Here is a 17,340-nt window from a genome sequence, read left to right on the forward strand (position 1 = left end):
TATTGTATTTTATAAAACAGACATAAAGAGGACGGTTAATATCTAAACATCTCTGCATCAGCACATTGAAGAAGAATAGTGCCTCTCTGGTACCCATACCATTGCCGAACCCGTATATTACTATTTTACTTATGAGTCTTTCCAGGTCTTGTAAACTATCGGCTATTATTATTGTATCATCTGCATATCTGATGTTGTTAACTAAGACTCCATTTACTCTTATGCCGACTGTTTCATCTTCCAGAGTTTCTCGAATTACCTCTTCAGAATAAGCGTTAAATAATAGAGGTGATAGTATAAAGCCTTGCCTGACACCTCTCTTTATTTCCATTTCTTCAGATATCTCTTTTTCAATTCGTACTATTGCTCGCTGATTGTAATAAAGGTTTGTTATTAGCCTTAAATCTCTTTCATCTAGGTTTTTATTTTTTAGAATTTCCATGAGTCGGTCATGTTTTACTTTATCAAACGCTTTATTGTATTTTATAAAACAGACATAAAGAGGACGGTTAACATCCAAACATCTCTGCATCAGCACATTAAAGGAGAATAGTGCCTTTCTGGTACCCATACCATTGCGGAACCCGTATCGTGTGTCACTAATATTCAGCTCCACTGTAGTGTGAATTCTGTCGTGGATAATTTTCAACAGAACTTTCAAGGTATGTGACATTAAGCTGTGACACTCACTGCACTCTTTGGCATTCACTTTCTTTGGTAAACACACAAATGCTGATGTCAACATTTCTCCACGGATGATTCCAGTAGTATAGATAGCGTTGAACAGTTCTACTATTATATCTAGGTTTTTCTCGTTGACCAACTTTAATTGCTCGCTTTGTAATTCATCTGGACCAGCAGATTTATTGGTTTTCATTGAGTTTAATGCCTGACTAACCTCTGATTTGGTTATTTCTGGGCCTACATCTCCCGTTCGGCTATCTACAGATGTACTAGCTTCTCTCTGGTCGTGAAATAATTCCTCGATGTACTCTTTCCATCGTCGTAGTTTTTGTTCTGTCTCCCATATATTATTTTCATTTTTGTTGAGCAATATATTCGAGGTTCTTCTACTTCCTACTCCAGCTAGTTCTTTGACTTTTTTATGTAGAAAAAAGTTGTCATATTTGTTTTGCAGTTCTTCTATTTCTTTACATTTTTCAGAGAAGTAGGTTGCTTTAGCCCCCCTAATTTTTCTTCTTATTTGGTTTTGAAGCTGTTTATAGCAGATCGTATTAATGTTTTTGTTTTTTCTCCTTTCATTCATCAACTCTAGAATTTCCTCAGTCATCCATTTTTTTTTCTTACATTTGGTTGTTGTAAGTACTTTCTTACTTGGCTCCAATATAGAGGTTTTGAAGAATTGCCACTGCTGCCCTACGTTGCAATTATTTCTTGGGTTTCTATCTAGATTTGTGTTGATTTCGTGTTTCAGATTTTCTTTTGTTTCTTCTGACTTTAGTTTCTGTATGTTAAGTTTATTTTTTAATTGAAGTTGAAACCTAGCAATAAGAAGACTGTGATCAGAGGATACGTCTGCTCCTGGATATGCCTTTACTGTCTGAATTGAGTTTCGATATCTGTGTTTTATTAGAATGTAGTCAATTTGATTTCTGACGATTTTGTTGTCTTTGTCAGCTGGCGATTTTCATGTATAAAGGTGTCGCTTGGGTAATTTAAAAAATGTATTTGCGGCTATAACATTATGCTCCTGGCAAAATTCTATTAGGCGATCTCCTCTGTCGTTTCGTTCACTTTCTGAATGTGAGTGCTTAAATAATGCAGACTGTGATGAAGTCATGGAAGTCAACCAAGTTGTAGTGGACTTTTCATTCAGAATTATTGTAAGATTCAGATATTGCCTACCCATCAAGCTGGTATCTAAAGAACTTTTGTTGTTAGTTTATTGATCGGGTTTTTAAATTTTATTAACAAATATTGTATAAGCCCAATAAATTATTAATATTTTTAACACATATTTCAACTTTTTTTATTTTCACCAAAAAAATCTTCAGTATAGCGTCAGCCTTGATGCATTGCTACTGATATTTTACTGTTGACTTAAGATATCAGCGACACCATCAGCAATATTTTTGGTGACGAAAACGACTATCTCCACATGTTGGTTACAAACACGACCAACTCCATATTTCAACGTTAAATGTTCCTTTATCTACAGTAAAAAGCATAAATATTATTATTCCAAGATGCTTTGGAAATAATTATTAATCAACAAAAAAAAATTAACAGTACCAATTGAGTGGAAGCAGTTTAAACAGTTGTTACCTATACTGAAAATTTTGCTAAATGGAGTTGGCCATCTTTGAAACCAGGCTACAGATATGTTCTTTCTTTAGATACTGTATAAACCACAAATCAATATAAATAAAAATATTCTGATCTTTATTTTTTGTTGTATTTTCAATGTCACACTGACTAAGGCTTTGCTTTTGTTGTCTTAAGCTATTGCCGTAAAAGCATCAAAGTTTTTGTTCAGCAGTATATTTTAAAATAAACTACCTTGCACCATAAAATTATAAAATTATACCAGATATCTATACATCTAATTAAATCGCAATAATTATAAAACAAACACGTAATGAACTAAAATTTTTGAGTTATTTATAGAATATATTTTACATTTATTTATGCTGTTATTTAATAATCATTATCATTTTCCCAAATGTTAATTTAAAAATTAGTCAACTACTGGTCTAACGAATCTTCTCAGTAGTCATAAAAAACAATACTGAGAGCAAAGAATTAGGTAAATATGACATCTGACCTTATAGTGGGAGGCAATCGTTCAAAATAGTTCCAATAGTTCATGGAGATGGGGAGACAGAATAAAACTATATAAGTTTTTTATTAAGGTATTAAATTTTATACGTGCATAGATTTCAAAGGTGTTTAGAAATTCAAATTGCTTATTACAATGAGAGTGTATGTAAGTGAACCTGTGATTTATTAATTAATTTATTGCTCAAATATTCTTGGAGTCGTATTCAGTGAAAGTGTTATTGGGGTGATTTGTATTTAATAAATATTAAACTGGATTAAAATATTTATATTATCACTTCAAATTACTTTTGAAGACAAATTGGATAATTTCTTAATTTTTGGATTATTTTATCTTCTATACTGTTCTAGTACATTTCGTACGATTATCATGCTATTTTATCTGATGTATTCATCTTTGTCTATGGTATTCCTTTTACAAATGGCCCTCTAGTTTTCAAAATTGCTACGGATCCCTTTTTTATAGATCGGTAATAATAAACTATTTTTTCATTGCTTTAGTATTTTCTGTGTTCAATACGCTTGTAATATTTCGAAAAAAAAATTTTTTTTGTTAATACCTAGGAATTTCATCACTTCAGATTCAATGAAGATCCTTTTTATGTTGGAAATCATCCCATTCTGGGTTTGGTTTTACAGTTTCTGGTGTGACTTCGCTATTTCCACTACTTTTCTCCATTCTTCTCTCTCTTTGATTGACCTTTCTATATTTCTAATTTCCATACTCCTTAAGTCTTCTTCCACTTGTTGTCTTCATCTCAGTTTAGGTCTGCCTCTGGTTCTTTTACCTGGTATTATCCATTGCATTATAACTGTTAACGGATTGCTCTTATTTCCTCTCATTATGTGTCCATACCATCTAATTCTTTAAGCTTTTATTGCTCTAACTAAGTCCTCTTGACCTATTCGTTCTTGTATTTCGTGATTCATCAATTTTCTTGCATCCTCTTTGTTGTCCCTCTTTGGTCCCAGTATTTTTCTGATAATTTTCTTCTCAAAATCGTTCAATTGCTCTTTTTCTTTTCTTGTTATTGTAAATGTTTCATCAGCATATATTACTCTTGGTCTTACGGTCGGTTTGCAGATTTTCATTTTTGTATTTTGACTTATCTTCTTATGTCTAAACATTTTTTTAATTCTATAAAACGCTGTATTCCCCGCTTAAATTCTTCTTTTTATATCTACCCTTTTATTTTTTCTGTTGAATAGTACACCCAAATATTTGAATGTTTCAAGCTGTACGAAACTGTGTGCATCTATTATCAGTTCTGTCATTTGTGTCTTCTTTTTTTGCTTACGTTCATTTATTTTGTTTTATTTTTAGTTATTTCCAGTCCCCTCAGTTTGACTTCGTTTTCTATTTCTTGTTCTTCTTTATTTCGTCCGCATATCCCATCATTTGTACTGCATTCTTGTTCTTTGTATTGTCTTGTGTAGTGATAGCATAAGTAGTACCGTTGAGAGTACATCGCATTGTCTTACTCCACATTTTATTTTTATTAATTCTGTTTTTTCTCTTCCTGTGTCCATTATTGCATGGAAATCTCGCATTGTCATTTCATTCATTCTTATAATTTTATTTTATTTATTACTCTGTTATAAGTCTTTGATCATTTTTCTTGTTTAGTTTGTCAAACTGCCTGTTTAAAGTCTAGGAAACATATATGTGTTTCTCCGTCGTAATCGTATGTTTTCTCTATCGCTTGTTTTACCGTATGTATAGCGTCTATCGTGGATTTTCCTTTTCTAAAACCGTACTGGTAATCTCCTATGCTTTGTTATGTACATATTGTTAGTCTGTCTATAATTGTACCTGCCATTACGTTATAATGTACATTCAGTAAATTAATTGCTCGGCATTTTTTACATATTCTATGGTCTCCTTGTTTTGATATTGTCACTATAATTCCCTTCTTCCATTCTTCGAACATTATTTCTTTGCTCCATATATTCTGTATTAGTTTTTAAATCTTTCTTTATAGTGCCTCTATACCGTATTTTATAACTTCTGCACATAGTTTGTCTTCTCCAGCTGTTTTCCTGTTTTTAAGTCTGCATATTTTTTCTTTTACTTCTGTATAGGTTAATTCTTCTTCTTTATCTTGTTCTGTGTTCGTCATTTTCTGTTTCTTCTTCTATATCCGTTACTTAATATATTTCTTTAAAATACTTCTGCCATTTTTCTGCTTCTATAGCTACATTAGCTGTCCGTTTTCGGTTACCTAGTTTTAAATATCAGTGCAATGGTTTTGTTATGTGTCTTTTATTTTCTGTTTCTATCTCGTTCATAACTTCTTTTATTTTTTGATTTTTTTTTTTTCGATTTAAATAATTTCTTTGTCTTTTGCCTTCGATCTGTTATATTCTTAAAGATATATGTATTCCAATAATATATTCATTCTTACCATATAATATGATCGTCCGAGTGAAATCACTTTCTGAAAAGAGCTTTTTATCTTCTCTAATATTTATCAAATTTTTATAAAGAAATACATAATAAAAATTATATATTATTTTATAATGTTTTTGTTGCAGATAATATTACTTAGTGTCTTTTGCTTGAGCCATTGCGCTCCACAAGAGTACAAAAATAAATTTCCAGAACAATTCCAAGGTCAACAAATACCCATTGTAAGGCAGGAGCAAGAAGTGAATTATGACGGCACCTACGAATACAAGTAGGATTTTAATAGTATTTTATATAGTATTTTAATAGTTTTGTATTGCAGCTTGTCTTTTTCTAAGCAATACTGCAACACAAATAACTTTTTTCCCCAAAGAACGTTAAAATCCAACAATATCTCTAAAATCAAACACAGCAAAGAACTTTATTTTTACAGAGTTTAACATAAAAGATATATTTCAATAAGGATGCTCAAGACAATAATTTAAAATAAACAATATATTCTTTGAAAAAAGTGTTCCGGAGGCATGACCGCCATGGTTCCGTCATGGAACCTCTTTATACTGTGGTTCCGTATCCATCAAATAAAACTTTTGTTTGTTACCCGAGGCACAGTATATATTGATTAAAAAGAATTATTTTTAAGCAATATACTGAGCGAGAATAGTTTCAACCCGGTAAGGGCATGGCAAGTTATATAAACAATGGTGATTGTATGTTCGCTAAGTAGCTGTCTGTCTACAATAATTTACATTTCTTAGGAACAATGCAGTAGGAGTTGAGAACTAATAATAATATTGGTTTAAATAAAAGTTACTTTTAATGAGTAAATACCTAAACAAATTGGAAGATATTGTAAATAAGTTTAAGTCAAGTTGTTTTTGGTATTCGCTCCGTGCGTGACGATGGTAGGGGTACCTTGAAACGATGCCAGCGTGCGTAGCGGCGAAATATGACAAAATTGGACACTATCTTTTTACGCATAAATTTTATCAAAAATGTGTGCAAATACACGTTGCGTATTTAGTTGTGCTATTAATAGCAAAAATAGTAAGTGTAGTTTTTATACGTTCCCAAACATTACATATAAATTAGAGAAAAGAAAAAGATGGATCCGTGCTATTAATATGAAAAAGGAAATAACCTCATTTTTATGCAATTGAAATATTTAAATAATTTACCTTAAATGATATTTTATAAGGCTTCAAGCTAACTGCAGAGTGCCTGATGACTTTTTTTTCTGATAAGCTTTTATATCATAACTTTTACTATTACTGTTTTTAATTATATGCTCTTTCACGTGAAAAACTTGATTTGCCAGTACTAGATTTTTAACTTTTCTTTTCCGTTTGGGCTTAAAAAGATATATTATGATGAATTTTGAGAAACCCAGTTTTTAATACTACATTTATTTTGTACATAAACTGAAAAAATATAATTAAAAAGTTAATTATTAATAATTGTCAATTTCGCCTGTATTTAACAATGTCAAACATTAATGTCATATGTTTAACCTGAAAATTGCTAGGTCCAAAACTGTCAGATGAAGGCGGTAGGTGTCGCGTCAGTCACGCACGGACCGAATATATTTTTTATATTTCGTTACTCACTTATCACGTACACGTAAATTAATTTAAGTTTTTTCTGTTTTCTGGAATAACTGCATTAAATTGCTTTAATAAGTTCCCGTGATATTTTAGATAGTGATGGAGCGATTCCATGTTTTTACGTTGCAAAATACTTTTAATTTTAATCTTTTTGTTTTTTAAGAAATCAAGTTCCGTCATTTGGAACTGAGATGTCTTTTAATCCAAACACATTTTTTTCTGGGTAAGTGTACTGGAATCATGTTAGCCAAGTATGCACGATTGGGATCTTTTTTTTAATCTAATTTGTGAGGTATAATGAATCCATTGATAAAAGTCTGAAATATTTATTTATTTCATTTCTACAGATTTTCCTAAAGTCAGGACTGTATAGCAAACGTCGATAAAAGCCTTCTGCCAACATAACTGTATGGCCGCCAGCTTCAAAGTAGTTAAGGGTATTGGTCTCAGCATTAATTTCAGAAGAATTTACAATCATTACAAGAAACCTGTACAAACACCAGTTTATATTTTGACTGAAAAAAGCCAGATAACTATTTTCTTAACACCTCTATAAATTAAAAAAAGCATAAGAAGTATTCACAAGGTCCTCTTTTTTTGACCACTGCTTGGTTCATGCCATGCAACAGCAAACGGTTCTGACGTATTGTGACTTTTCAAACGAACAAAACGTTCATGGTATGTTGTTAACCTCGGCGTAAACAAGACCTTTTTAAACGTTTCCAAACGTAGGAACACTATAATCTTTTGCAAGTCTGCAAAAACGTATACTGTATTTTTTTCAGGGTTGGAGGTCTGATTTTGGTAAAATTGTCTAGATCCAACTGCAGCATTTATACTTTTTTTTTCCGTCCACAACAATTTTCGAGAGTTTTTCTAGAAATATCCGTGTAGTTTTAAACTCTCACAGCTTTCGCATTCTTTATTTCCAAGCTTAGCAAATAAAATGTTTTTAAGCTTTACTTCACAATGTTATACGTTGTAAGATCATGAGCAGGCCCGACCACAGGGGGAGTGGGGGGCAGGGGGGCAAAATCCCCGGGGCCCGGCCGTTAACAAATTTATGTTTTGTGTATATAGTTTGAACTTATGAAGCACAGACTTTCTTTGGTGTTGTTCAGAATCTGTACAATTTATTCAGTTGCAGCCCGAAAAGATGGGAGCTTCTGAAAGAGATAGTAGGATCTTCACTTTACTCATTGTCTGATACGAGGTGGAGTGCTAGAGTAGAATGTGTGAAACCAATAGCGGCACACATAGGCAAAATCATTGAGGCAGTTTCATCATTGTTGAATCTTCACGTAACTGTTGAAACGAGAGCCACAATCAATGGGGTTTTAGAATATCTTAACACCTTCAAGTGCATCCTCATGGCGTCAATTTGGGTGAAAGTGTTGGTACCCATCAACTACAGAAGTCAACTACTTCAAACAATGGACCCTACTTTGGATGTTGAGAGTAGTAATATCGAGAGCCTAATTGATGATTTAAGTGCCTTAAGAAATAACTGGGACAAGATATTGTCTGAATGCAAACATGTTGCAAAGGCTTATGGTATCGAACCGGAACTCTCCACTTCCCGTGCGAGAAATAGGACTTTTCACGATGAAACAGCTACAGAAGATGTAATGTTAAATTTTTCCCCGGAAAAACGCTTCAAAACAGAAGTTTTTTACACAATAATTGATGTTTTGGTGGCCAACCTGAAAATAAGGTTCACAGCACTGAGAGAAATCAAAATGAAATTTTCATTTTTATGATTCATTGCAGGAGTTTTTTCCCTCATATCCGAATTTGGGATTTTTGGCGGTGTTTTTTGGCGTTTTGGACAAGACTTCAAAAACAGACCATTCACAGGTTTTTTAAACCCAAGAGTGGTTCCAAAAAAGTTTTACACACATTCATATTTTCTCAATAACCCCTAGGAAAAGTATACTCAACGGAATAATATTTTTTATGTTGCGCTGTTCTGTTAAATTGTTGTCCTTCTAACATCCATTTTTAACACTACAAAAAAATAAATGCCCTACTTTTATTAGACGATAAATTCCAAACTTGAGACTTTGGGCCTTAACATTTTTTTATTGCTTAATAATTTCTTTTTAGTCTTTAAAACACTTGTCTGTATAACGCCTAAAAACACAAGTAATGCAACTATTAATTAGACACACAACAACCAGTTAAATGTCAAGAATCTGATAATGACGAGTCGAGTTTTTATTACAAACAGACCAGGTGATGTAACCATTGTACCTACTTAATATAACTGCAGTATCTACATACAGCTTATGGATAAGGCGAAAAGCTCGAGCTTGTTCGGAAAATTGTTCCCATGAGATTTTTTCGCATAACCACTTTCATGAGATACCCCAAAATAAGGCTCAAGTTGACCCAGGCAAAAAATTGTTTAAATTTTTTTAAACAATTTTTTTTTAAACAAATTGTAACAATAAATTTTTTTGGCCCGGACATTTTTTTTATTATTCTGAATAAAATAGATCTCCTGTAGTTGTTCTGTAAATTTGATCGTTTTTGAGTTATAAGTAATTTAAAACTGAGAAAAATGCAAAATTGCGATTTTTAAGGGTCAAAATCATAGGTAAAAAATATTATTTTTGAATTCACCAAGCATCTTAATTCAAGTTTTAACCTTATTATACTATTTCTTGTAAATATTTTAAGCCTGTTTCATTTTAAAACATGAGTTTTTAGGGGTTAATGAAGTACTTATAACAGGAATGGCGCTCGGGCTTCGGGGTGTATAAGAGAGAGAAACAAGATATTGTGCACATATTTTTGCTGGTTTAAATTCTCATTGTACCGATGAGTGCCCGCACTTCCATACGAGCTTCATTATGAATTAAAATCAGTGGTTTATTAGTTATTTACGCACCTTACTAAGATCATTACGCCTAGAGAGCAACAGAATCCAGTTATAGGGCCTCTGGCCTAAGAGATGTATTTTGCTCGATGGACGTAATCATCCGGTAATATCAGTGGTACATCAAGATTTTATATTTCACTTCGCATAATTGAAAAACTAAATTTGATACGTTTTTACTTCTTATTTTAGTACACCTACAAAATACATATGCAAATTTTGTGAGTGTTCACTGGTGTTCCGGATGATTATGCCAATCGAGCCACTTCCATTCCTCGTGCCTGAGGTGCTCTGGGTGGATTATGTTGCTTTACGTGTGTAATCAATTTAATAACACTCTTAACGCCCGTTCTCTCATAAGCGCTTCATTAACGATTAACAAACAATATTTTAAAATGAAATAGACCCAAAATACTTATCGATCGAAACATGATAAAACAAGGTTTAACTTGAATTTAGGTCCTTGGTAAATTCAAAAATAATATTTTTACTTGTGTTTTTAAGACTTAAAAATAGTAATTTTGCTTTTTTTTCTCAAACTCAAAAATAATCAAGTTTACAGAAAAACTACAAGATATCTATTTTGTTCAGAATGATCCAAGAAATATAAAAAAAATCGTCAGGTTCAAAAAAACCGATTTTTACAATTAAAAAAAAAAATAAGATAAGACCTCCTCCTACAGATAATAAAGCATAAGCCTTCTAGTTGGCCTATTTTTTAAAATAAATTCCTTAAAAATAAATAAATTATCGGTTAACACGCTGTGTTTTCTATATCAGAACTTCGGAATAGAAAATTGGCGGTACCTACTTTTTTTTTTGTTTTAGTTGTCATTTGTTTTTATAAGAAACAATGTTGGTTTTCCAACAAACACATTAATTGTAGATAATTTTTAATAAAAAATTGTATATTTCTAGTTTTGAAACCGGAAACGGAATAGTCCAAGAAGAAAAAGGATTTTTGAAAAACGCCGGTACAAAGGAAGAAGCTCAAGTTGCTCAAGGTCTCTCCTCATATACTTCTCCCGAAGGAATAAGGATAGAACTCCGGTATATAGCAGACGAAAACGGTTTTCAGCCAATCGGAGACCACCTACCAACTCCACCACCAATACCTGAGGCTATTTTACGAGCGTTAAGTGTGTTAAAACAATTGGGTAATTCAAATGAAGATAACGAAGGAAATAATAATATCAGATAAAAAGACAGTTTGCTTAAATCGTTACTTTGTATAAATCCCTTCATATATTAAAATGGTGTATCTGGTATAAATGGTATAATTAGTATACCTTATCACTTTTTTTTTGTAATACTGATGATGTGATTTGCACTAAAAGGTTATAAGATATGGCTATATGCTTATTTGCCTAAGTTTTTTTGTGAAATATGATGGTATTCTTTCAATGTAGCGAAATTTTGTGATAATAATTTATTAAAAACATGTTAGGTTTAAGTTAGCTTAGGAATATATGTTTTCTGTTAGTCGATTGCGATATATGAGATGCGGTTAATAAAAAACAATATCAAACCTGCTTTGTATTATTTGAACAATATTTTGCTCAAGAAGCTTACTACCTATTTTTTTTTCTAATTGCTCCATATACCTGTTCTTCTCTGAACTTAAGACTTTAGTCGTATTTGTGACATTGACTGGCAGCTACCTTGCCATCTTTTAAATCACTTATCTGGTGGTCTGTATATTCGAACTAGTCTTTCATGATCCATTCATTTAACATACTGTATCTAGTATTACCATTCATTACCGTTCTTGAGTATGCATTTAAAAGACTAACATGGCAACAGAAAGGAATATCCATCGATGGAGAAAGATTAAACCATCTACGTTTTGCGGACGATATCGTGCTTCTGTCAAATAATCTGGGAGAGATCAAAGACATGCTCCAAGAACTGAATTACATACTACAAGAAACTGGGCTGGAGATAAATTTCGAGAAAACCAAAATGATGACCAATATGGTTCCCAGCAAAGAGATACAGATCAATAACAACAAGGTAGAATTAATCGATAAATACACATACTTGGGTCATGAAATCAGAATAACCAGAGACAACCAAACCTGCGAGCTAAATAGACGAATCACATTGGGATGGGCGGCATATGGAAGGATGAGAGACATTTTTAAAACAAATACTCCAATTCACCTGAAAAGGAAGGCATTTAACCAATGCATCCTACCAGTCTTGACCTACGGAGCAGAGACCCTAACTTTAACGAAAGCTACTGCCGAAAAACTGAGGGTAACACAAAGGCGAATGGAGAGATCAATGCTGGGTCTGACCTTGAAAGATCGCGTGAGAAATGAGGAGATACGCCGACGAACTGGCGTTGACGATATTATACTGCGAATCAATAAACAAAAGTGGAGGTGGGCTGGACATGTTGCTAGAATGGAAGACGGAAGATGGACGAAGAGATTATTGGAGTGGAGACCAAGAGCCGACAAGCGAAGTCGAGGCAGACCACCCACCCGATGGACCGACGACCTAAGGAGAATAGAAACAAACTGGATTGCAGCAGCTAGAGATAGAGAGAACTGGAGACGTTTGGAGGAGGCCTATATCCAACAATGGATGTGAAAACGGGGCTGGATGATGATGATCTAGTATTGGTCTTATGTTTTACAGATACTTTCACGACTTATTTCATATCCATATTCTCTTAAATTAAATTCCAGAAACATCCTAATACATAAGCTGATTTATTTGCTTGTTTATTTTACACTCTCGTTAAGGTTTCCATAGCTGGTTGGTTTCAGAAAATAAAGCGACTAAAAATACATAAATAAATAAATAATTCTTATATTTATAAGAAAAATAACAAAAATGTATAAAATTGGCACAAAAAAAAATTTATAAAAGGAATTAGGCAGTCCTTTTTCCAGCAGTTAGATAGTAAATGCTAAATAACAAAAATAACATTGTGTTAGGTATAGGTATTCACCTAATTTTGATTGTACCTTTTTTTTTTTTGTTTCCTGTAGATCACAAATATCTGTTTCTTTCTCTTTCAGCACTTGGTCCCTTGAGTTAAGCGGTCTGAAACTCCAAGTAGTACTGTCCTTATTTCTTGCCGTGGTCGTTTTCATAGTATCAATTCTGTTCCGGGGCTGTACATTGTTTTTTTGAGCAATATTCGTTTATATGATTGGAAGGTTGCTAATCTTGTCAAACACCCTCCACATTTTACCCGGGCTTTGGATCGGCTATGGTAACCGCCGAGCTACCCAATCCACCCCGCAATCACCCCAGACAAAAAAAGTAAGAACTGAAAAAGAATAACAAATTGGAGAAAAACAACTTAAAATAATCTGCTCTACAGACGTCGCAATACTACTCTCTTAATGTGAAAATGATTCATAACGTATGCTGCACCAATTTAATATAACCGCCAGAAAATTTAACATGTTAATTTCCCCAAAAACAGACAAAATGCATGGATATAACATCTAATTTACTAAGATGTAAATTAAATCTGGAAGGTCAGATAATAGAACAAGTGATGGAGTTTAAATATCTAGGTATCACATTATCTAGCTATGGAAAGCTCGAACCTGAAGGGGAAGATCAAGTGAATAGGGCAAACAGAGCCGCAGATTATGAATGAAACAGTATGAAGAGATAAAAATATCTGGAAAAAAATTAAAGCAGAATTTACAAAACAGTCATCATACCAGTAAGTACATACGCGGCAGAAATACGACCTGACACAGAGAGAACTAAAAAGATAAGAGAGAGAGAAAAAGAGATAAAAACAATAAAAAAGTTGATGGTAAGACACTATGGTATAGAGCTAGAAGTACAGATTTACGACGTAGATACAAGGTGGATAACATTAAGAACTGGATAAGAACGATCATATAACCCGAATGACAACAAATGGAGTAGTAAAGATGGCAAGAGACTGTTCCCCAATAGTAAGACGATCAGTAGGAAGACCACGAAAACGATGGAACAACTAACTGGATGCACATTAAAAAACAGACAGATTCATGTCTACTTAAAAAGAAGAAAAAGAAGACGAAGTTATATTTACGCATTACAGAATTAATTCTGTATTTTTATTTTTGAATATATCTGTTTGCAAGAGTCAAGCCGTTCAGTATCTAAGCATTCCAAAGCTTATTTTAGAGTAAAGAAGATAAGAGTCATAGCCACTTTCCACACCTTAAATTCTGCGTTGACAACAAATTTAATTTTTTGGGACAGCACCGAGAAATACAGACAAAATACGTCTTCAATTTCATAGCCGGCTTAAAAATTTGATGATGATACAAAAGAGGTTCCGACGATTTGTGGCAATAGCAGTATACTATCATTTTCTTCGAGCAACACTTTGGCTTCTTTATTGAGATGGATATACTATTCGTCAACGTTATGTCTCATAAGTTTCAAAACAATAATAAAATCGTTAACGTGGCTGGTATAAGGTATATATTAATTGCATGCGGTTACTTTGATTGCGATAATGTATAGCTCATGATATTTTAAAGAATTACTAGGTACATAACAAAATTCGAAGATCAAAGCGGCAAAATATAGCGGCTTTATGCTTATGAACAACCCACTGTGTTTCACCTATTGCAAGCAGGCTTTTTTTAATGATCTGCCGGCACAGGTCTCGAATTTTTCTTTCAGAACGGCAGTGCATTAAGCCAAATTTCTAAAGTAGGAACCAACAGCTTCACGATTCCAACGCAAGTTCATACACAACTGCACATATAAACAGCAAGAGTACATTTTTGACAAATGTACGCTAGGATACCGTGAAGATACATACATCTGCAGCTCCATCGTAACCGTGCCCAAACATATAAGAATATTTAAGTCCATACTTTTCAGAGTTACAACTACGAGATTACTCACGTCTACAGGTGGAATATACTCTAAGAGCATCTCCTTAACAGTGCTCGAAAATTAATGTCATTCTGGAGTGGGTATTCAGACTATGTGGATTTGTACCGAATTCATACCAGTTCCAAATTTCTTGTTTGTGATTTCTTGATTTTGCATGAGTTTCAAATATTTCTGGTGCAGTTTTCTACTTGCAAAAAGGATCGGGTATAAGCTGACCAAACCACTGATGGCCCCTTTTACCATAATCAAGCGAGCGTCTTATTGCAAGGCAAATTCTACTTTTATATTCAGAATATAATAACCAGGGAAATCTTTCCATCCATTTAATTTGAAAACGCAAATTTCATTTTGTAAAAATGGGTAACTTATAACCTTTAGGTGAAGTCCAAGGCTATTAGATATTCATCCTTAATCTTATCTTGATGCGCATAAAAACCAACATACAATTTAGCAGAATCAAAAGATGACAGGATATAATGTAATATTTAGTAATGAATGAAACAAACGTCTGCCTCAAAAAAACTCTTATAAGAGTGTATAGGTTACTAAGAGTCCTCGTTGTCAGATCTGGATCAAACGCATGGACCTTAACCAAACCAGACAAATCCTTTGTATCGATTTAAAAAAAAAACATTCACAGCATAGATATAACTTGGAACTAAATATCTACAAGTATAAGTTTGGAGGAAAAGATTTTACCACAATAATTGCATTTGAAAATCCTCTGCAGACACATGTAGCCCGAGCCACGGAATCGAATATGCTAAACAATATTTTAACATCGAAGCCGATGAGAATAAGAAGAGGAGGTATACCAAAGCTGAGGTAGATAGATAGTTGCTAACTAGAAAATTCAAGCAAGGGATGTAGCAGAATGGCTTAGAAAGGTCAAGACTCTTTAAGGTCTGTAGCACATATAATGATGATGATGAATGATCATTAATTAATGATCGTTAATTAATATTTTTTGTCGTTTTGTTTTTCTTGAAACCACGAAATATTTCTTCTAGGTGTAAATAATTATATATTGTATGTCCCAACTAATATGTTAAATGTTTGTGTCATTCGTTGTAGGTTATCTTTTTTATCTGAATACGGGGGAAAGATTACGTTTTGCATAATAAAGATTTTTATTTTGGTTTAGTAAGTGCTTTTACTGTTCCAAGCACTAAATAGAGGATTTCTTAATAACAAAGAAATCTCAACAAAGACCAAGATGACAATATACAAAACAATATATAGACCTACAGTGACATATGGAGCAAAAAATTGGATATTTAACCAAAGGCATCAGAGCAGAATTCATGCAGCAGAGATGAAATACCTCAGAAGAACGATCGGAGTAAAAAGAACTGATAGAATCAGAAATGAAGAAATAAGAGAAAGCCTCAAAATCAAACCGATACTCGACTCAATCAAGGAGAAAAATTGGCATGGTTCGGACATGGATGGACAATAATAGAGAAGTAAAAAGAGTGTGGGACGCCAAACCAATAGGGAAGACTAGAAGAGGAAGACCCATTAAAGAATGGAACAGTGACATATCGCAGATACTGCAGAGTAAGGGCAAGACCTGGCAGGAAGCAACCCAGATAATATCCAATAGGAAGGAATGGAGAAAGTTCGTTAAAAGCTAGGACACCTCAGAAGATTGTAAAATATTGTAATTTAATGAATTGTATTATAAACGGCCAAACACCAAAAGGTACAAATAGGTCTACTGAATAAGTAAAGTAAAGTAGTAAGTACTTTTACAAAGCACATTTAGGAAGTTTGTCATATTCCAATGTTTTATTACCAGATTTTCTGGATAAGAATGTACCAACTAGAGTTCTATTTTTATATCCATTATTTGTGTAAAGCCCCATTGCTCTTTATTGATTATGTATTTTTAAATAATATTATTGGCTAGTATCCTTGTTAGTTGTCTTAGCAGAACAATGTTGTCAAAACAATTATAAGATAAATGGTAGAATTTTACTATTTTTTTTGTGAATTGATCTGGTAATTTAGGATATTTAGAGTTTTGTGAAAATTATGTATGTAAGTATGTCATCGTGTTCTGAAGCTTTTCTGTTTTTCTTTATAGGTAGGCTATCCCTGATTTTTTCTTTTTGGATTTCTTATGCACATACATAAATATTTGCTTGAGCTTTGTGTGAAGAGTGTTTGAAGTTTAAAATATGAATAGAATTAACTGTATATTGGAGTTATCTAAGAAAATTGGTGAACAACCTGACCCTGGTAAGTATAGATACAAAAGCAATAATATTATTACTTTGGTAATACTTCAAATTTTCTTTTGCCATCATAAAAGATATTAATACCTAGTAGGTATTATTTATATCTGAATTCTTATGACTATCAGAAATATTACAAAATATAGTTCGGGAGCCATATAGTTTTAACTCTTGTTTCTAATTGTTACAGAGCTGTCTTCACCAATACCCGTGAAACCAACAGAAAAGATAAAAAGTGAATATATCGTGATAACTGAGGTGTTGAATAAAATTATGAATTATGCAGAGAAGCAATGATATCGAACTATCATGATATCGAAAATTTCCTCATCAGAACAGTCGCTTCTCAGACGGTTCACAGTCAGAACAGGCCACATTATGTTCCTACTGATGATAATGCTGAATCAGAAGGTGAAAAAAAAAACATAGTAGTAATGAACCTAAACTAAAATGTCAAACACGGGAAGGAAGAAAGCGTGTGAGAAATCAACAGGAGTGAAAAGACGATAAGGCTAAAAGTAGGACATAAACATA

The 17,340-nt window shown here is 33.0% G+C and overlaps 1 protein-coding gene across 1 annotated transcript; it reads left to right on the plus strand.

The window, feature by feature from the left end:
- The first annotated feature begins 2,828 nt into the window (after positions 1–2,828).
- On the plus strand, positions 2,829–11,219 carry LOC140445358 (endocuticle structural glycoprotein SgAbd-2-like). Its single transcript, XM_072537334.1, has 3 exons — positions 2,829–2,947; positions 5,335–5,477; positions 10,610–11,219. Exons 1-3 carry the CDS (start codon positions 2,936–2,938, stop codon positions 10,890–10,892), a joined length of 438 nt encoding a protein of 145 aa, XP_072393435.1. The 5' UTR covers positions 2,829–2,935; the 3' UTR covers positions 10,893–11,219.
- The last annotated feature ends 6,121 nt before the right edge of the window (positions 11,220–17,340 follow it).

Source organism: Diabrotica undecimpunctata, chromosome 7 (genome assembly GCF_040954645.1).
Source record: "Diabrotica undecimpunctata isolate CICGRU chromosome 7, icDiaUnde3, whole genome shotgun sequence".
Classification (NCBI taxonomy): domain Eukaryota; kingdom Metazoa; phylum Arthropoda; class Insecta; order Coleoptera; family Chrysomelidae; genus Diabrotica; species Diabrotica undecimpunctata.